This window comes from Ictidomys tridecemlineatus, chromosome 10 (assembly GCF_052094955.1).
Source record: "Ictidomys tridecemlineatus isolate mIctTri1 chromosome 10, mIctTri1.hap1, whole genome shotgun sequence".
Classification (NCBI taxonomy): domain Eukaryota; kingdom Metazoa; phylum Chordata; class Mammalia; order Rodentia; family Sciuridae; genus Ictidomys; species Ictidomys tridecemlineatus.
This window is the reverse complement of record NC_135486.1, coordinates 106,862,819-106,883,095: the sequence shown is the minus strand read 5'-3', so window position 1 is coordinate 106,883,095 and position 20,277 is coordinate 106,862,819. Positions and strand designations below refer to the sequence as shown.

The 20,277-nt window shown below is 56.7% G+C and overlaps 1 protein-coding gene across 11 annotated transcripts in view; it reads right to left on the bottom strand.

Annotated features, from left to right (window-relative positions):
* The window catches only part of Tnrc18 (trinucleotide repeat containing 18), a 92,214-nt gene that overhangs the window by 41,870 nt on the left and 30,067 nt on the right, over positions 1-20,277 (bottom strand). For 7 of the 11 annotated variants that reach the window (XM_078023650.1, XM_078023656.1, XM_078023648.1 and 4 more), the window contains 9 exons: positions 19,806-19,931; positions 17,661-19,280; positions 10,721-10,823; positions 10,283-10,488; positions 9,719-9,865; positions 9,008-9,198; positions 7,435-7,864; positions 5,339-6,331; positions 422-597 (listed from right to left, as the gene is read on the bottom strand). In XM_078023650.1, the coding sequence (XP_077879776.1) occupies positions 422-597; positions 5,339-6,331; positions 7,435-7,864; positions 9,008-9,198; positions 9,719-9,865; positions 10,283-10,488; positions 10,721-10,823; positions 17,661-19,280; positions 19,806-19,931 (3,992 nt within the window). The remainder of the gene's footprint in view (positions 1-421; positions 598-5,338; positions 6,332-7,434; positions 7,865-9,007; positions 9,199-9,718; positions 9,866-10,282; positions 10,489-10,720; positions 10,824-17,660; positions 19,281-19,805; positions 19,932-20,277) is intronic. The other 4 variants (XM_078023658.1, XM_078023651.1, XM_078023657.1 and 1 more) reach the window with 2 other exon arrangements.

Genomic DNA, 20,277 nt, shown 5'->3' with positions numbered 1-20,277 from the left:
TCGCTATGGCCTCATCCCTGTCTCTATGCTGGGACTATAGTGCTGAGTCTACGGAGTGCTGCCCACCAAGGCACATGATGGAGTGGGGCACAGCGCCTGCCCTCACCAGGGCGCAGTGGATGTGGCTGAGCATGTTATCGGAGAGCACAGGGTAGAGAGGGCAGCACCAGGCCTGGCTCCTAGGCGGTTCTATTCTCAGTTCATCAAGCTGCCACCATGTGACGTGCCTGATGTGATAGCAGATGGATAACGAAAGCCAGGAGGGAAAGCCCTGCCCAGGGTCACATGGAGAAGCCATGGAGGCTGGCTGCTGGCTCTAAGCCAGCTGTGGCCCAGCAGAACAGCACCTTAGTGGTGGGACTCCCACCCCGGCCTCCGCCCCACAGGCCATGAGACAGGAAGGAAGGCCCGCACAGCTCACCCGCTCCTCCTTCTTCTGCATCCAGCTATACTTCTTGTTGGGGTTCAGCTCCCTCGGAAGCCGCAGGTTCTTGAGCGGGTCCACCAAGGGGCTGTCCAGTACCTCCTTCAGCATGTGGCTGCTGGCCGCCAGCAGGCTCTCCAGGGAGGGCCGCACTGCCAGGCCTGCCTCTGTCCCTGCAGACAGGGAGGTAGGTGAGCCCGCACAGAGGGAGGGGCCAGGACCACCAGCAAGTATACTGCACCCACCCTGTTCAGTGCTCCTGAGGCAGGGACAGCTTATGGGCATTGCCACCAACTCCCTCCCTGATCCCAAACAGAGTGAGCACAGGTCCCAGGCCATAAAGCCATAAGGCACCTGGAGTAGGGCCTTACTGAGATGCAGGACACAGTGTGAAGAGAAAAGAACAGGTGAGAATAACACACAGGACCATCCTGTCCCCATACTGTGGGGGAGCAAAGAAGAACTTCAGGAGAGAGGCCAGAGGCCCACAGAGGTTCTTTCTAGGAGTGAACAAAAGCCCCTTCTCCCCGACACACAGGTCCCTCCCTGGGGAGACCACTGTTGATGCAGTTTCTACAGAAATATTTGTGCATTCAAATATGCCTAACATACATCACTCCTATATAAAGATAAAAATAGAACCCATCAATACACACGACATGTCACACTCTGCTTTTTTTTTCTGCTCAACATCTTTTTACATTAGCACATAACAAACAAGCCTAGCTCTTTTTTTTTTTTTTTTGCAGTGCTAGGATTGAACTCAGGGCCTCAAACATGCTAGGCAAGTGCTTTACCACTGAGCCACATCCCCAGCCCCATACCTCATTCTTACCTTAACCCTTACAAACACCATCATTTTGGAAGGCCAAAAACCCTAAAATATCAGCAATTTAATAGACAAACCTAACCGCAGCAGGGTAACTCTTTTGCATTCATGAGTTTCATTAATCTGAATAATCACTACTGGTGGCATTTAGGTGTCTCCAATTCTCTTTGTAGTAGACAGAGAGGCCCACAGCTTGGACCTTATACATTAGGGAACTCCAGCCAGCGTGATCCACATGGGTCATTCACATGAATGGATGGCAGTTTTCCCTAAAAAATACTTCAACACCCTGGACAGAGGCCACTCTTACCCAGCACCTCCACATCAGGAAAGGAGAGCTTGTTCTAATCTCTACCAAGTTAAAATGACTTTAATTTTTAAATTGACATTTTCCTTTGATCTCAAACATGATCAGATTTTTGTGAATGTTCCACGTGTGCTTGAGGAAAAAACACATTCTCCATCTCCATGACCGTTCAGAGCTCCACAGACGTATGTTGTATGTTAACGAGCACAGGGTTGAGATCAGGCCTTTTCAAAACCCTTGGCCCTGTGCACATTGGGGATTGGTGGGACAGGTCTCTGCTGCTGGGCTGTCATTGCAGGATGTTCAGCAACATCCCTTGCCTTCTTCCACTAGATGTCAGCATCGCTCCCCCAACATCCTCTGGGGAGTAAAATGGCCCCTCGTTAAGCATCACTGGTTTTGCTCTTATTTACACTCAGGGAAATTGAGGCCTCCAGGTGCAAACTCCACCAGCTCCAGGGGTATCACACTGAAGGGGGGGGACACCTGACATGACACATCTGCCCTGCCCACCCACTTCTAGGTCCTTGGGAAAGAAGGGGCAGCTGCTATTTTACAACTTTGTCACCTCCTCCTCCCTCCAACAAGCCAGCCCTGCTTAGGCTCTCAACTGACATTCAAGGGACACCCAAGTGGCCTCTAGGCCAGGCATCATGGGTTCAGTTGTGTTCTTCAGTGTACTTTTTTTCCTCCTTTCTCTTTTTTCCCCCACTTCTTTTGTTTGCAATTTTGTTACGTGCTCCCCAATTCTATATGTTGGACCCTAACCCTAAGTACCACAGTACGGAGACAAGGTATTTAAAGAGGTTATCAAGTTAAAGTAAGGTCATTAGCTAGGTGCAGTGGCACACGTGTGTAATCCCTCAGACCTGGGAGGCTGAGGCAGGAGGATCTCAAGTCTGAGGCCAACCTGGGCAACTCAGCAAGACTTCGTCTCAAAAATAAAAAGGACTGAGGATGTAGTTCAGAAGTAGAGTATCCCTGGGTTCCAACCCCAGTACCACAAAATAAGAAGGTGAGGTCACTAGGGTGCAGCCTAATCCAATATGGCCTTTGTCCTTATAAGAAGAAAGTGTGTGAAGACAGGGACACACAGGGAGAAGACTCAGGAGAAAAGCCAACAGTTCTCTGACAAGTTCTCAGCAGGAACCATTCCTACCCTGTGCCCACAACCTGATCTCAGAATTTCTGGCCTCCAGAACTTTGAGACAAGAAATCTCTTTTGCTGAAGTCTCCAATCTCTGGTAGATCTTGATGGCAGGCCCGGAAAACCAACGTACCGTGGATGGGTCTAGGACCACAGAGATGACCCAGGAGCCAGATCTGCACCGAGACCCTAATGGGACCAAGCCAAGTGCACAAGGCAAGAGGACAAAGGTGGCCAGTGACCCCCAAACCAAGGACCCCAGGCGTGGCCCCCTCCTTGACAACTCCCGACTTCCTGACCCTCTGGCCCTTCCTCAGGTGCTACTGAAAGAAAGCCCACCCCCAGTGACTGGGATAAAGGAATTTTCATTTTTTTCCCAGAAAAAAAAATTTTCCACTTAACTATTTTAGTGAATGGAAAACAGTGCTGGACTTTCAAACAGCCCCACACAGCAGGTGCACATGCCAGGTGCCCATGTAAAAGGGACACCGCTCCCAGAGAGAGGTGCCACTTGTCTGAGCTTCCTAGGAACCAGGAGGATCAAAAAGTCTTGAACATGTGCCCTGTCCTGGGCTGAGGGTGTAGCTCAGTTGGCAAAACACTTTTCTAGTATGCCTATGGCCCTGGGCTCCATCCCCGGCTCCACATGCAAAAAAAAGTGGCCGTCATGACCCAAGGATTCTACCTCTGGGCAGACAGCCCACAGAAAATCCAAGATAGGGACAGAAACTCTCCTACAAGGATAATCATCACGTTATCTGTAACTGGAAAGAAGAAAAGGAGGCAAATGAAAATACCTGACAGTGAAGGGTGAGGTCACCAGGTGCTACCTTGCAAGGACTGGGTCAAAGGTCAGGGCCTTCACTAGACAGAAAACTGGGCAGGCAGCCCATTAAAAAAAAAGTTTTTTTAGAAACCACAGCTTTGAAAAACGTTTCATAAAGAATATATTAAATGAAGAAGGCAGGTTTCCGAGTCCTATTTAATTTTAGAAGCAAAACGTGTACAGGTGTGCAGGAAAAGTTCTAGGAAAAACACACAGAACCCTGGCAAGGTCTTCATCCTCTCTCCAAGGAATGGGGGGGTGGGGGGCCCTCCCTGCTGGATCCAAGCCTACGCCTGGGCAAGCAAGGCCACGGCCACCAGAGCCCCAGCCACACACACTTGGAGCACCTGGCTTCCTGTTCTGAGCTTCAGCCTCGTGCCTGGCCCAGAATTCACGGCCCCTCCTGCTGAAGGCACTGTGTGCTCTTCTAAGGACCACCCCTTCCTGACACCCTAGAGGTGACATCTCCGGTCAGAGGCCAAGCATGGCCAGTGTGGCTCATCTCCCCAGCCACAGGATCTGCTGCTGCTGCAGAGAGCATGAACCCCAGGCAACAGATGAGAGTCTCAGCATTTCCCCCAGAGCTGCCAGGAAAGGAGTGGCCTCTTTTGAAAGGCAGCTGAGCTGAGCTGAGCTGGGAGGAACTGTTGGAGCCCCCATGAGGGCAGTGAGCCTGCCCTGAATGAGGCCAACAGAGAAGAAAGTGGAACAAGGAGAGGGAGGGAGGGAGGAGGAGAGAGATGAGGAAGTAGGGACACAGGAAAAGAGAAACTGCTACAATTTGGTTTGAACACCTGGATCCAGCCATACCTGAAATTACCAAGTGCTGCTCAACTTTGATTCCATAAGTCAATAAGTTCTCTCCTGCCCACCCCCGTTTTTAAAATGTGTGTGTATGATGCTAGGGAATGAACCCAGGACCTTGCACATGCTAGGCAAACATAGGTAAACACTCTATCACAAAGCCACATCCCCATGTCTTTTTAAATTTTAAGACAGGATCTAAGTAGCTGAGGCTAGCCTTGAACTCACAATCCTCCTGCCTCAGCCTCCCAAGTAGCCCAGTAGCTGTGATTACAGTATCACACCCTTTTTTTTTGGTACCAGGAATTGAACCCAGAGGAACTCAACCACTGAGCCACATCCCCAGTCCTTTTCTAATTTATTATTTTGTGACAAAGATGAAGGGAATTGAACTATTTTAGTGAGAGAAAAACTGTGATGAACTTTAGAATAACTACATACACCAGCTTAGTGAGGCCCTTAAATTGCTGAGCCTGGCCTCGAACTTGTGATCCACCTGCCTCAGCCTCCTCGGTCATGGTCACTGGGATTATAGGGTCATGGTCACTGGGATTATAGGTGTAGGCCACAACACCTGGCCTAAACCAATTTAAATGAGAATTGTCCCTTGCAACCCAAAGAATCCTGCTGATACAAAACACACCACTGATGGAATGAGGAAAAATTCTACCACCAGGAAATCTACCCAAAGACTGGCTGCACACAACAGCCAGCGTATGTAACACCACTCAACTGGACACTTGAAAATGCTGGAGAGGACACATTTTGTCATGTGTAATTTAACACAATTCTTAAAAAATGAAAATGAATAAGCCATGTTCTGGGGGTGTTAAAACATCTTACTAAAAAAACATGAAAACTTTTTTTTGGTGGGGAGAAGGGGGATTTATGAAAATATATTCATACATATACACAATAAAACAGTATAATTTGATGGATTTCATTCCCCAGTAAAAACATTTTTTCAAAAAGCCCCAGACCTCCCTGCCAAGCAAGCTCACCTGCCACCTCCTGGCTCCTCCTCTCCAGCTCGGCGATCTCGCTCAGCAGGGTAATGCCCTGCAGGAAGCTCTGCTCCAGGGCCAGGCTCTGGGTCACCTCCAGTTTCTCCAAGGCCTGAACTCCAGAAGCCAGGGGGGGCAGAGGTCTGGCCTGGGGCAGCTCCGCTGCGGCCACGAGGGCATTCATGCCAGCCAGCGGGTCCTCCAGGCCAGCCAGGAACTGCTCGGAGCTTGCCTCTTCAAGGTAGCAGGTGCTGCCAGGCACAGGTGCAGCCTCCTGGTCCTCTAGACTCGGGCACTGTCCTTCCCTGGTGGGGAGGTCACAGTCCGGCAGTTCCAGGCTGGGCTGGGGCTCGCTCAGGGCCGGCTGGGCCAGGCCTTCCTCCGGCTCTGCCTCCACCACAGGAACCTCCATGGGCACCTCCAGGGGCACCTCCACTGGCTCCTCCTTAGCCTCCACCAGCGGCTCGGGCGTCAACCGCCCCCCAAGCTCCAAGGTGACCGCACCAGATTCTGTCCTGCCCGGCAACTCAACCTGCGCTTCGGCGCTGTCTGCAAAGTCTGGGTGCTCAGAGCCCTCGGGGCAGCCCGGTCCAGCTGCACTCAACGCCTGGGCCTCCAGCAGACCACCTCCGCAGCCACCTGCGGGGCTCGCAGCCACCATGGTTTCTGGGACAGGCAGGGCCAGTGGTGACTCCAGGGCGGGCAGCTCTGCGGGACCCTCGTCCACGTCCTCCACTTCTGCCTTCACCTCCCGATCGGCCAGTGCTTCTTCCTCTGGGGTTTCCCGCAAGGGCTCTGGGATCTTGGAGGGGGACAGGCGGATGGGTTTGTCCTCAGGGGAGAGCGCCAGGCGCTCAGGCCCATCAGCGGGGAGTGGCACGTCGGGGGCCAGGCCATCCGCATCAGCGGCTGCTGTAGGCTGCAGCAGGAACGGGTAGGGCCTGCCATAGTGTGGCGGCAGGGCCTGGAACGGGTACCTGGGTGGGATATCTGCCAAGGACACAGGAGTCAGCATGGAGGCCACCGGGGCTCTGACAGCCCTGGTGTCCTCACCAACACCCACTCGCTACGCAGGACAGGCACGCCTGCTGGGCCAGCTGCAGCCTGGGAGCGTTTCCAGGTGATCCCGAGAAATCCCAGGGCCCTTCCACATGTCTGGGGCACGCAGAGAAAAACCTGTCACCACCTTGTCCCCAAGGATCTTGCTGTCTCCAAGGCAGAAACCGCAGCCCTCCCTCTCTCCCCTCCACACCCCGGGGGAAGCTGCACCAGAAACAAACGCTGAACAAGGCTGTGGAAGGCCCCAAACTCTGAGCGGCATCAGGGGCTCCAGCCCAGCAGACCCTGAGGTCCACACCAACGATGTAATTGTTCAGAGCACAACAGTGACCTCGTTCTGTCCCCACCGCCACGTGCATGCTCCCTCAGAACAGGAGCCACATGTGATTCTCCACAGCAGACCCAGTATACCCAGGAACCTGACAAAGGGGAAGGAGCATCAGTGCACTCCCGGGGCCAGGCACATGCTCAGCATTAACATCAACATCAGACCAAACTACCCTAGAGAGGGCAGACACCTGCCCAGGCCCACACAGCACTGGCTCCAGACTCTGAATTACACACCAAGTCCTTCTAAGCACAAGCTCATGCTGTAAATGGCCCCAGGCAGGGAACACAGGTCTCGGCCCCTAAAGCCACACACTATAGGTTCTGGTGGACATAGGAAGAGTGTGTGAGTGCACCCAGCATAGCGGGGACTGCTGCTCAAAAACAGGTGCCTCTGAACTACCAGTGCAACAACTCAGCACCGACGTGTGCGAAGGGGCCTACAGGTCTTGCTTTGCTTAATGCTCAGAAAACTTCCTGGAGTGGATCCTAATAGGATGCCGTTTCCCAGGCCCTCTCTGAGGGGAGCCTGGAGAGGCGAGGGTCTGTCTGTGTGCACAGGAATTCATCCCAGAGTCTCAGCAGTGAGCCTCGTACATAGTAGGTGTTCAACGGAGACAGAATGAATGAATGAGCAAACAAAGGAACAGAGGAGGGCAGGTGCTACAGCAGCCAGAGTGAAGGCAAGAGGCAGGCCACACCCCTACCTGAGAACAGGGCCTGGAAAGGGCTGGGGGCTTCCTTCTCCAGCTCCAGGTCCTTCTTCTCCACCACGTTCTCAGGGGCCTCCTCCTTGCGGGTGAGGGCGGGGGTGGGCGGTGGGGAGGCGGGTGGTGGGCTGCTGGGGTGAGAGCTAGGCGTGGCAGGGTAAGCATAGGTGGGTGGCTTGGACACGTCCTCTAGCTTCTGGATGACCTTGGCCTTCAGAGCAGCCACAGGAGAGGCGCGGGGAGATGGTGGTGGGCTCATGGCCTTGCCATAGGTGCCCGAGGGGCCAGCGGACAGGCCAGGGGGCTTTCGAGGCAGCAGCCCTGGGCCAGCAGTAGCCAGGTTGGCCTTGCCCGAAGCCTCCAGGCCCCTCTTGCTCGCCTTCTCCTCCATCTCGGCCCGATGCTCCTGGGCCTTCAGCCGCTCCTGCTGGGGAGGAGGCAGCAAGCAGGGTCAGCACACAGGAGCCATCACCCAGTACCTGCCAGCCCGAAGTCCTCAGCCTAGAGAGAACCTCAGCCAGACCACCCACCCCTGCCCGGGCCTGAGATGGACGTTCTGCCGGGCACCTGGGTAACAATGCAGGGTTCCACATGGAATTCCAAAGACAGGCAGCTGGGCGGGTGCAGGTGGGCAGCCACTGGCTGAGGGGCCCTGTGGGCCTGAAGTCCCTTCCCACGAGGGCTGGTAGGGACCTCCACCCAGACTCTGGCCCTGCTGGGACCCTTGCGGTTGGCTGGGGAGAGCTGGTGAGGGCCTGAGGCTCCCGAGGATGAGGGGGCCGCCCTGTGCCCGGAACCTGAGTGCTGAGCGCGTCAGCTGCGACAGAGCGCCCACTACCTGCTGGGCACGTCACTGCATTATCACCTTTGGGTCCCAAAAACACCCAAAAGGGCAGAAGGAGCCTGTTCCTCCGTTCTATGACAAATGGAAGGGACGAAGCAGGCCCAACACCGGCCAGTGTTCTGGGGGCCCAGCAGCACACAGCACCCCGGCCTGGCCACTCCCACAATCACCACGGCACCACCCACAACCCAGTGACAGCAACTCCCAGCGCCTCGGGTTCTGCAAAACAGGGAGATGAAGCCACTCACTGAAGGACACTCAGCCAGGCCCAGCAGAGCTAAGACTGAAACCCAGGCCAGGGCCACCCAGCTTCCTTCTTCAGAGCAGCCACTCTCCAAGACAGGAGGGGACAACGCCAAGCAGAGAACAGACACTCCAGAACACCTCAGGGAGACAGAGGACTGTGGACCTCAGGGAGTCCAGCCTCACATGGGGACGCCTCCTGCACTCTATCTTATGGGACCAGGAACTCCAGCAGCAGCCTGCTCTGACCCCCAAACAGGAGCCCAGAGCCACCAGGCAGGCAGTGACCACCCAGTGGCTTCCCCACTGCTTCCTGTGCACTCCGCCAGGCTCTGTCCACTTCTGGGCCTGCTATTCACTCTCCCTGGGAGGGCCACACCAGGGCTGCTGCCCCTCCCTGTTCAGAGGCCACCTCTTGTAGGAAGTCCTCACTGACGTCTCTGGTCCGTCCTCCCCCCCCCCCCCAGGCGGCCCTGGACTCACCACCAGCTGGGCACTCCTCTGCAGCTCCAGGGCCTGGGCCGCCTGCTGCTGCAGGTACAGGAGCTCTTGCTGCCGCAGAAAGTGCTGCTGGGAGAAGAGCTGCAGCTGCTGGGCGTGGTGCAGGGGGCTGCGTCCCGGTGGGTACAGGGTGGGCCAGAGTGGCGGCACAGCGGCCCGCTCCATCAACTCCGCTGCAGGAAACAGACCATGGAGGGCTGCATCGGCGGCCTGACTCCCCACGGTGCCCGGGATGCCATGCCCTGTTTCCCAGAGGGGGACGCAGCGGCCATGATGAGCACAGCTGTGGCCCCTGGTCACTTCTGGGAGCAAGAAAGCCACACTACAGACCCAGGGAGAGAGGCCCTGTCTACACTTGCAGGTAGGATGTCCCCTGGCCTCACAGGGCCTCAAACCTGCAGAGTTATACCAGGGCCACCATGGAGACTCTTTGCCCAGTAGCCTGCAAACTGGATCCCCAAAGGTATGGGGTGCTGAGATGGGGGGGTCTACTTGTGGGGTCTCTGGGTCTGCAGCCATTAAAACAAAAACCTCAAGGCTTTGAAATATGAACTCCACTGAGGCTGCCTCGTTGTCTCTGGGCCTGTCTGCTCCCCGCCCTGTTGTGCAGGGCCACCCAGCCACAACCCTTGGCATAAGGGACAGTTGGGCAAGGCTAGCCAAAGCCCCTCCCACCAAACAGGGGTCACTTACCAAAGTGAGGCAGGTGATCACTAGGGATGACCACCAGCTGGCCTGACTGGGGGTCCCTGACAAACTGGTAGGCGGACGGCAGAGAACCCCCGAGGCTGGGTGGGAAGGCAGGAGCCATGCCCTGGTGCAGAGAAGGGGGGCCCAAGCCTAGAAGGAGAGGCCCAGGCCCATGTAAGTGCTGGGAGGCTATGACTAATTCATCTGAAGGCCGCCCTCAGCCACCCCGTCCCCAGGGAACAGTCCAGCCCCTACCCTGGCCAGGTCCCTAGTCTCCAAGTCTCTTGAGATCTCGAAGAGGGAGCCAAGGGACAGAAGAGCAGCCCAAAGCAAACAGGCCCACAGAGCTACCCCCTGGGCACCTTCCCCAGCGGACAGGCAGATGAACCCCTCAGGGCAGGGCATCGGCCTTTACATCCCCTTGAGGGAGGGGAGGAAGCCTGGCCCAGGCCCCTACCAAGGGAAGGCAGGGGCCAGCGCAGAGCACCTACCCTGTATCCAGCTGCCACCTGCCCACCACCTGCCCTTCCCCAGGCAAGGAAAGAAGTACCCCTGGCCCTCACTCACCATAGGGGTGTCCGGTGAGCCACATGGACGTGCTGCCTGAGCGGGGCAGCCAGGGGTGTGTAGCCAGGTGGGCAGCAGGGTCAGCGGACCAGCGCCCAGAGCCAGCCAGTGCAGGGCCCCCAGTAACCATGAGGTTGGGGTTCAGGCCATTGGGAGCACAGCTGGTGGGGTGCAGGCGGGCCAGGTCAGCCAGCTCCTTACTTTCTCTGGAAGAGGGAACACACATTGGGGACAGTCCAGGTAGCCCAGTGACACAAGGCAGAGAAGGGGAGCATGCGAGGTAGCCTTGCTCAGGCTCAGAAGGAGGCCCAACATGGGTCCTGCACCAGGCCAGCTCCAGTTCTGAGGACCACCACAGTGTCCGGTAGTCAAGAGGCCAAGCCCACCTGGCTCACCCAGTCGCCCTCACTCCCAGGCCCAGTCCCCTCAAGTCCTCACCGAAGCAGCTTCTCCTGGTCCCGGTCCAGCCGTCCCCCCAGCAGCCGCTCTTCTCGGTGCCGAGCTCGGTCATCCGCACAGTCATCATCGGCCCGGCCGTGCCCTGGGGAGGTCCAGGCAGCAGTGAGACCCCCCAGCACCAAGCACTCAGGCTCTGCCCTGCCCCATGGGCCTCTCTTCCCAACTGTCTTGCCCTTCCTGTCCCCTGATCCCCCAATGACGCCCCAGGACCATCTGTGTGGCTCCTTCTCCCCAGAATGCCATTCCTTACGACTCACGGGGTTCCCTCCATCCCGGCTCTGGGTCCTCTGTGCCTGGCAACTTCCCCTCCATCCCCTTCCACCCTGCGAGAGCCTGTCCTGGACACAGACAGACAACTGTGACCAGAATTAAACCAACAGCCATGGAGACCATAATGAAACATCGTAAAATCCGACACGGAACCAGAAACCATGTTCAACCTGGACACCCATCAGCCCTGGTCCCAAGGACCCAGCCGGGAGCATCGGCAGCCGATTTGGGGGCCCAGCCCCTCGGGCAAAGGCCTCAGGGTTGTGGCGGAGAGGGGGACTCCACCGAGGCACTGTCACCAAGGTCTACAGCAGCTGCGCTCAGGACTCTCATGTGTAACAGTCCCACTTGGGACACCGCCATCAGGCATCCCCCTCACCTCCCTCTTTCTGTACCCCCAAAGAGCAGAGCCCTCAGGAGACAGGGATGTCAAACCCTCCCCTTCATTCCAGGAAGGAGGGGACCACCAGCCCCGGAGCAGAGGAGGAGCCGGGACAGAGGGCAGCACAGTCAGGAGAGCCAGATGCTTGAGGATCAAGCTTTCTAGGGAGCCTGACGGCCTCAGGTGGGGAGGGGACCCATCATCAGAGGCATCTGGGGAAGGGCTGGTGGGTTCCCCTGGCATGAGCCTCAGAGGCTGCCCAGCTCTGGAGGTGGGCCCAGCAGGGAACCACTGTGCTTTCTGTTTTTTGAACCCAGGGGCATTTTACCACTGAGCTTCATCCCAGCCCTTTTTTATTTTGAGACAGGATCTCACTAAGTTGCTGAGGCTGGCCTTGAACTTGCAATCCTTTTGCCTTAAACCTTGCCCCACCCCTACCCCACCCCAGTCGCTCAGATTGCACTGTGCCACTGCATTTTTAAACAGCAAATGGGTGTCCCATAGATGGGGATGGGTAGGGCAGGCCAGGGAGCCGTCTGTCCCCAACCTGCCTGCCTCCCTGCCCACCCTGTGAGAAGCCCCAGGAGGCATATCCAGGGCAAGACGCATCCCTGGCCTCCTACTGAATCGCTTCTGCACAGGCCACAGTCAGCAGAGGCGCTAAGCAGATTTCACTCAGTGCAAAGTCACTGACAGGCAGGAAGCAGAAAGGGACTGTGGAAGTGGAAGGGCAGCACCATGGGCAGCTGGGGTGAGGCCCAGCCTGGGCACCCTTGCCTGCAGGGCACGCAGTTCCCACACCAAAGCAGGATGACCAAGTGAAAGAATGGCAGGACCAGAGGGTCTTTGCCTGTAGACTCCACGGGGCAGCCGTGGCCCAGACAGGCGGCGACAGGCCTGGCAAGAATCGTCCCAGCGTCCACAGCTGAGCCAAGAAATCAGGGCATGTAGCAGGGGCTCGGCCACCTGAGGAGGCTGCCCTCATGTCCGCTGGTCTCTGGAGTCTGGGACGGGCTGTGGGCACAGTGTTCCTGTGTCCCCAGAAGGGCAGGCACCTGGAGTGTAGCCTGGGCTCTGCCTTGGGGCCTCTGCCCTCCCTGGCCTTCTCCACTGCCCAGCTTAACGCCCATGGTCTCACGGGTTTCCCATCCCAAGTGCCATCTGCCACCAGAAACCTGTCTGCCAGCCCCGCCTTGGAGCACACCCCAACCTCAGGGCCCCTAGGACACAGCCTCAGGCCACTCCCCTCAAACTGTTTGGTCTCCCAAAGAAACAGGCTGAGTTCAACTGGCCTCCAGCTCCAACCCCATCAGTCTATGGCTCCCCGTGGCCTCTAAACCAGCTCCTCTCCGTCACCCCTCAAAGAACCAAGCCCCTGCCCTGACCCACGTGCCCACAACATCTCTGCATCCCTTCCCTACCTCGGGGGCCACACACATGCGGCTCCCTCCACCTGGAGCACCTTTTCCCTGGACGACTTGACTCAACCTCGGTTACAAACATCACCTCCTCCAGGAAGCCTCCCCTGAACTGCTCCCCCGCTGTCTCCCTCCAGCAGCCAGCGCTGCCATTCACTGTCTTCTGCTCCGCCAGACCCGGGCTCCGCTCTGGCCTTCTTAGTCCATCTCAGGGTTTGAGAGCCCTGGAAGGAAGCCCAGATCCCCTCCCTCCCCTGCATGATGCCCAACAGAGGGCATTTACAAGCTGCCTCCTGGGAACTCCAGGCACCTTCCAGTGTCACTAACCCAGAAGGCAGGTCCCAATCCTCTCCCGTACCTTCCAGATGAGGAAACTGAGGAACAGGGAGACAATAAAACCTGCCCAGGTCCCATGACCAACACCAGCTGGGATGAGGGTCTCAGGGGGTCTTGTCCACCACACATGGAGCCAGCCCAGGGTGAGCACGGGTGACAAGGGCCCTTGGTAATCGTGTCACAGCAACTGCTTGCCGCAGGCCTGTCTGGCAGCCCAGTCCCACCCCAGGGCTGACAGGGGCGGGGTATCCCTTGGCAAAGGCCACCACTGGCAGTCAACACACATTCCCATGTCACGTGCTCCATACCTTGGTCATTACATGCCCAGGGCTCAGAGGGAGACCAGCTCCCAGGGCAACCCCCACCTGGACACCATCTGAGCGTCTCACCAACTGGTCTCCAGCACCACTCAGACCTGCTGCAACCTCAGCTCTGCACAGTGTGACAGCGGGTGGCACAGTCTCACGGCCCTCACACCCAGGCCTGGCCACCCTGCCTCCACCAAGGAGATGACAGCAAACGCAGAGGTGGAGAGGCAGGTCCCACCTCATCCCGCAGGCCTCTGCCCGCCCATCTGTGCACAGGACAGTGACAGTTCCTCCTTGGCAAGGCAGTAGGTGACAACAGGGTCCTCATGGGGTGGCTGGCACGTGAAAGTGGCCTGTTAAACAGCAGCAAAGGTTCTTACTTGCTAGGCCTCTCGGGCATCGTGGGAACTGGCCGCACTGGGCTGAGAATTAGGCAGTGGCCTTCTTAGTCCACCTCAGGGTTCGAGAGCCCTGGAAGGAAGCCTAGATCCTGTGAGGCCCCCGTGTCCTCCAGGAGGAACTCAGACTTGCATGCACCGTCAGATGACCCAAGACCCCAATACGTGTCTGAGCAAAGGAAGGCTACTTATGAAGCGCCTACTGTGTGCCCTTCAGCACACACTTGGCGCCCAGGAACAGAGATGACCTGGGGGGCCCCAGAGGTTCAGCCTCTTATCCAAGGCCACAGAACTGCAAGGGGTAAGTGCCAAGATTTGAATCCACTAGAGAAGCAGAAAGCTCCTTCCCAAAAGTAAAGACGCAGAGTGGCCAGGGCCGAGGTGCCCAGAAGCCAGCTGGCAACAGGCTGGGGGACAGCTCAGGCCCACCCGGGTGCATGGGTGCCCTGGGCCCAGCCTCCCTGCAAGGCCTCTCAGCACCCATGGCTAGGCTAACTAGAGGGAGAGCACCCCTGCTTACAGGACTTTTTAGGGACAGAAAGAATCCAGCTACCTACTTTTCAGCCATCAGCACCAAAAGGAACAGGCAAATCCCCAGAGTACCATCTCAAACCCTGGCCACACCATTCCTCTCTCTCATACTCTTTCTCTTGAATACACATGCTCATGACCCCACGGGCACAGGCCTCCCGGTTGCAGGCTGGTGCCCTGGACTCTGAGATGGGCTCTGAAGACCATGAGCCAACAGAGGTACCACACTGCATCACAGGACCCAAATGCTCGGCTGCCTCTGGGCGGGGGGGAAGGGGGGGGGCGCGGGAGGGTCCACAGCCCTAAACCCTCTGAGCAGAAGCTTGTCCACCACCCAGCTCTCCGTCTGCAATAAGAAGGCTTTTGCTCATAGCTTCAATCCCCAAATAAGGCAGGTACTACCACAGACACCCCCAAAGTCACCAGCGTGGGGTTTCCCTGGCTCCAGGGATCTCCACCCCCAGCATCAGCTCATTCAGTCAGTCAGCCAACACTCAGAAGGCAGCCCTCTCAGCCATCTCTGCTGGAGAAAGGAAATTCCAGGAGCACACAGAACCCACTTCTAGACCAAGGCTGTCCTGGGACACAGGAGAGCAGAGAGTAGATGGAGTCGCACCATCAAAGGTGCTCCAGGGGAGTGACACCTGGCACCGAGGGTAAGGGAACATCCCCACACAGGAGCGGGGGCATGGCTTGTGGAAGGTACAGCTCGAGACTCAGGGGGACCCACTGGGCATTAGGTTGGTGTGAAAACAGCACTCCTGGGAGATGCAGCTGGAGAAACCCAGGCCCTGGACCCCTCCCCAGGGAGAGTCTGGTGGGCTCTGAGCAGGGCCCAGAGGGACAGTTAGGTCACCCATAGGGCCACAGCATTTAGACAGGGTTTGGCTGAGACAGCGAATCTAGGACCCAAGTTAAGTCCACAACAGAAGGGTAGGGACCCGAGATGCAGTCACATCTGGTGCTGCAGGAAGGGGCTCTGCAGGTGCCCCAGACAGGGGCCTGACTATGGGTCAGGGATGAGGATGGGAATCCAGCTGGGGCTAGGGCTGGGAACAGAGGCTGACTTGAGAAGTCACATGAGCAAGCAACAGCTGGACATGGCCTTCCCAGCCTTGGCCCAGCCTGCACACCACACAACATGGCCCACTCATGTGGTCTCAGTCCCTGGGTCACAGGCCGGGCCCTCTGCTCAACAACAGGCTCTGTTCTGGGCAGAACAAGTCCAGAGTTTCAACAAACATCAGATCTTCAAAATCCCAGGAAGAAACCCAACAGCAAAATACGGAAGAGACACAAGGAAACCCAACAACCAGATTCCAGAAAACACTTGAACTTGCTAAAGGACATGTACCTTTTCTCACCAATGAATTAAGTAACCGCTGGGTTTTTTGGTTGTTGTTGTTATTTTATTTTATTTATTTATTTTTAGTTGTAATGGACAAAATACCTTTGTTTTAATTACTAATATTTACGTGGTGCTGAGAATCGAATCCAATGCCTCAAACGTGATGGGCAAGCACTCTACCACTGAGCCACAACCCCAGCTCCTGTTTCTTTTTTATTTTTTTTAATGTACTCATACACTTCATACATAGTTAGATTTCTATTAGAAATCCTTACTTTGCCTCCATGACACTCAAATATTTTTTTAGATGTTGATGAATCTTTATTTTATTCACTTATTTATATGTAGTTTTGAGAATCAAACCCAATGCCTCACACATGCTAGGCAAGTGCTCTACCACTGAACCACACCCCAGCTCAGTTTTTTTTTTTTTTTTAACTTTTAAATATTAAAATACAATGCTGGGGCACTGAAAGTAAAACAGATGGGGCTGCGAGGGTAGCTCAGTGGTAGTTACTGGCCTAGAATGTGCAAGGCCCCTAGGTTGGATCCCCAGCACCACAGGTTAAAAAAACAAAACAAAAAAAAAAAAATGGGGCTGGAATTGTGGCTCAGAGGAAAATCGTTTGCCTTGCATGTGTGAGGCAATGGATTTGATCCTCAGCACCACATAATAAAGAGACTAGGGATACAGCTCAGCTGGTACAGTGCTTGCCTCGCATGCATAAGGCCCTGGGTTCAATCCCCAACACCACAAATAAATAAAGATATTGTGTCCACCTATAACTAAAAAATAAATATTAAAAAAAAACCCTCATATACTACCAATGGACCAATGGGCACTTAAAATCTAACTACCCACACCGAGGCAAGAAGAACACAAGTTCAAGGTCAGCCTAGACAACTTAGATTGTGTTTCAAAATCAAAAATAAAAAGGGTTAGGGATGGGGCTGGGATTGTGGCTGAGCAGTATAGAGTGCTCGCCTAGCATGGGCAGCACCACATAAAAATAAAGGCATTGTGTTGTGTCCATCTACACCTAAAAATAAATATTAAAAAAAAAAAAAGGGCTAGGGATGCAGCTCAGTGAGGGAGCACCCCAGGTTCAATCCCCACTACTGGCAGGGAGGGGAACAGTACCTGAGGTAGTAAAAGTCAAGATCCAAAAAAACTTTAGGACACTAGTTTCTATCCCTCACACACATTCCCTCATTCACTGATTTATCAAATACCTACTATGCACCAGGCCCATGCTGGGGGATGTTGAAATACCTAAGGCCGAGTTATCTCCCTCAAGGACTTAGAATCCAAAGCCTAAGGCTAGTCTATTCCTAGGAACCTCTATTCTTAGAAAAATGACTCAAAATATCACCAAGGTGCAATGCACAAAAATATTCCATGCAACCCTTCTGAACACAAAACATCAGAGCAGGAAAAAACTAAAATGCCCACCAGGGAATGGAGACCTGAACTGCGCTACCTGCTGGTGCGTGCTCTCCACAGAATATTAAAGGCCATAAAAAATGATACTTTATAGAGTTTGCAATAGCAGGGGAAACAACCCAGCTTAGTAATATGGGAACAACGCACAGACCCAAGATCATGTGTGCACGAGGAGCTCTGCAGGCTGAAGCAAACTGCACAGGAAAATGATTTTGGGAAAAGAGATGAAAGTGTTCAAGGCGCTGGGAAAAATATACTGGTCCTTTTTCTTGTTTCCCCTTTTCTGCACCTTATTCACCATTCCATGTGCAAAATAAAAACATTAAAAGTTTCAAAATTGCCCAAGCACACAAGTGGGACAAACAGCAAACAGTTCAGGGAAGGCAGGCACCTGAGGGTGCAAAAAGAACGGTTCAGAAGGCCAACCCCCAACCAGGAGTACAGCGTGGAGTGAGAAGGGGCCAGGGTGGGGCCCAAGACCTACCTTTGACGTTGCTCAGAGACAAGGAGCGCTCCTGGTCCACCAGCCCAGGTCCCAGTCGGCCACTGCCGCCACTGTCCTTCTGTCGAGCTACAGCCACAGCAATGCCCACTGGTGGGTGTCGCACTTCAGCCTCCCCCTGGGCACCAGAGCCCTCCCGCCCGAAGGCTTTGGCACTCTCGGGTCTCTCTGGGTCCCGCTTCAGTTGCCGGGTCCCGCCTGCTGCTGGGCCACCAGGATGGGGGAGCCGAGCCTGGGAGCGGGAGGCAGCCGTGGTTGTGGGGGCGGGCTCCGGCTTCATGGTGCCCAGGCCTCCAAAAGGGCTCTTCTTGCCACAGCCACCTGGGCGCACGGCCACCGCCTCCCGGGCAAAGCTGCCACTGTACTTGATGAGGCTCTGCATAGCAGAGGCCTCTCCGGGGGCGTGGGCTGAGGGATGCAGGTCGGCCCCAGGCCGGCCAATGGTGGCCGAGGCCCGGGGCAGGGCACCCCCGGGGTCCAGGTAGGCTTTCTTGGAGGCAGCGGCGGCCTCCTCCTCGGCACGGCTGGCATGATGGTGTTGAGCCGCCAGCACGGCCATCTGCGTAGTGGCAAAGTTGCCCAGCTCAAAAGGCTTCCACTTGTGCTCGGGACCGTTGGGCGCAGGAGGCCTCGCAGGTTCCAGGCCAAAGAGCTTGGCGGCCTGCTGGGCGGCTGCAGGGCCGCGGGGCGTGCGCTCGCAGGGTCTTGGCTCCACTTCGGGCTTGGGTAGCTCCTTGGCCGGCAGGTAGGTGCGTGAGTCCGGGGAGGCGCGCAAGGCGCGGGCCGGAAGGGCGTCGGCGGGCGTGGGGCGCTTGAGCGAGCGGATGACGGAGCTCTTCTCGCGCAGGACCTCGGGCCGCTCCGGCCGCGGGGAGCCCGGTGGCCCCTGCAGCACCCCAGGCCTGCCCACCTCACGCTCTCGGCCCCGGGCGTCGCGCGCCTGCGATGCAATCTGGATGGGCCCCGCGCGCTCGTCGAAGGCCTCCACGGAAGGCACGAAGGTGGGCGCCACCACGCGGTGCTCACGGCCTGGCTCACGGAACACGGTGTAGACACCGGCGGGCGCAGGGGCTGGGGGCGCCGGCGGCCCCTTGGGTGGCGGTGGGGGCAGCGGCGAGGGGCAGGGGCGCGGCGCAGGCAGCAGGGCCTCCGCGCGCCGCAGCAGTCGCGAGCTCTCATCCGTCCGGGCCACCTCCTTGGTGCCACTGCGGCCGGCCTCCACCACCAGCGCAGGCAGCCCGGTGTCCGCCATGCCGTTGCACATGCCCAGGGCCGAGGGCTGTAGGGCGCTCTTGCCCTTGGCCTCGGCCAGGAAGGGCGACAGGCGCTCAGCTAGGCGCGGGGGTCCACGGTCCTGGCGGCCCTCAGCCCGCGCCTCCTGGGTCAGGTCCACCACACCACGTGGCCCAACTGCCTCCTCGCGTGCCCGTGGGTCCTTCTTGCCGAACAATGGGGGCGGCTCCCCACCGCGGCGCTCCTTGGCTGCACCTTCCCGGGACGACTTGGCCGGGGTGCCTGAGGAGTGACCACTAGGAGTCCTGGAGGAGGGCGCGTGAGAATGCAGGGCGCCTGGGGGTCCTGGCGTGGGCAGGTAGAAGCCATCTGCAGAGAGGAGCACAGAGTGAGCGGGGCCCACCGCCCACCCTCCACCAGGATGCCATGTACTGGGGACAGGGCCCTGTGTCCCCAGGATGAGCAGGAGCATGCTGGGGCAGTCGATGGGAGGGTAGGCTCCTGAAACCAAGCTGAAATCTCCAGCTGGCCATCTAACCTTCCTGAGACTCAGTATCCTTGGCTGTAAAATGGAGAGATGCCAAAGGTCACTTTAGGGGCCCAGAGGGCAACATGGTTAGGGAGACCACATCTGGAAGATGCCAGAAGACTGTGGGCAACCCAGTACACCTGCAGGAGTCCTTAGGGGCTGAGATCCCAAAAAGGCCTCTTCAGCAGGCATCGCTCAGAAGTTGAGCACTTTGCTAGCATGCACAAGGTCCCGGGGTCCCAAGAGCCATGAAAAAAGGAAACAGCTGGGAAGCTGGCCGGGGTTCTAGTGAGGGCCCCAGAAAAGCCCCTGAGAAAGTCCACCCTCCCCAGCCCCCACAGTCCCACCCACTTCTATTCCCTGACCTTTCTGGGTATCAAAGATGCTGGGCTGGCCCAGCTGGCTGAGGAGGGGACTCCCGCTACTGGGGGGTTCCAGGTGAGTCAGGTGGAGGTAGGATGGGTACAGCCCGCTGGGCAGGTGGGAGAAGCCTGCAAGAGAAAGAAAAAAGGGCTACATCACTTATGCCTCTCACAGGAGCTTCCTCCCAGCGTTTTCTTGGAAACAAACCATTTTGGCCATCAGCCCCCTGGTGCAGGGAATCCGAGGTTTAATGTCAGCTTCCAGAGAGACACTTGTCCCTCTCCCAGCCATGCCACTGTAGGCCTCCCTCCAGTCCCAGGCAGCCTGCAGGGGCTTGGCTCCTCAAACCCCCAGGAAGAGGGTCAGAATGGATCCTCCCAGGAGGGGACGCTGACGGCCACAAAAGCATAGCCTGCCCTGCTGCTGTTTTTACGCTTGAAACCTCAAAATCTGGTACCAGGGACTGAACTCAGG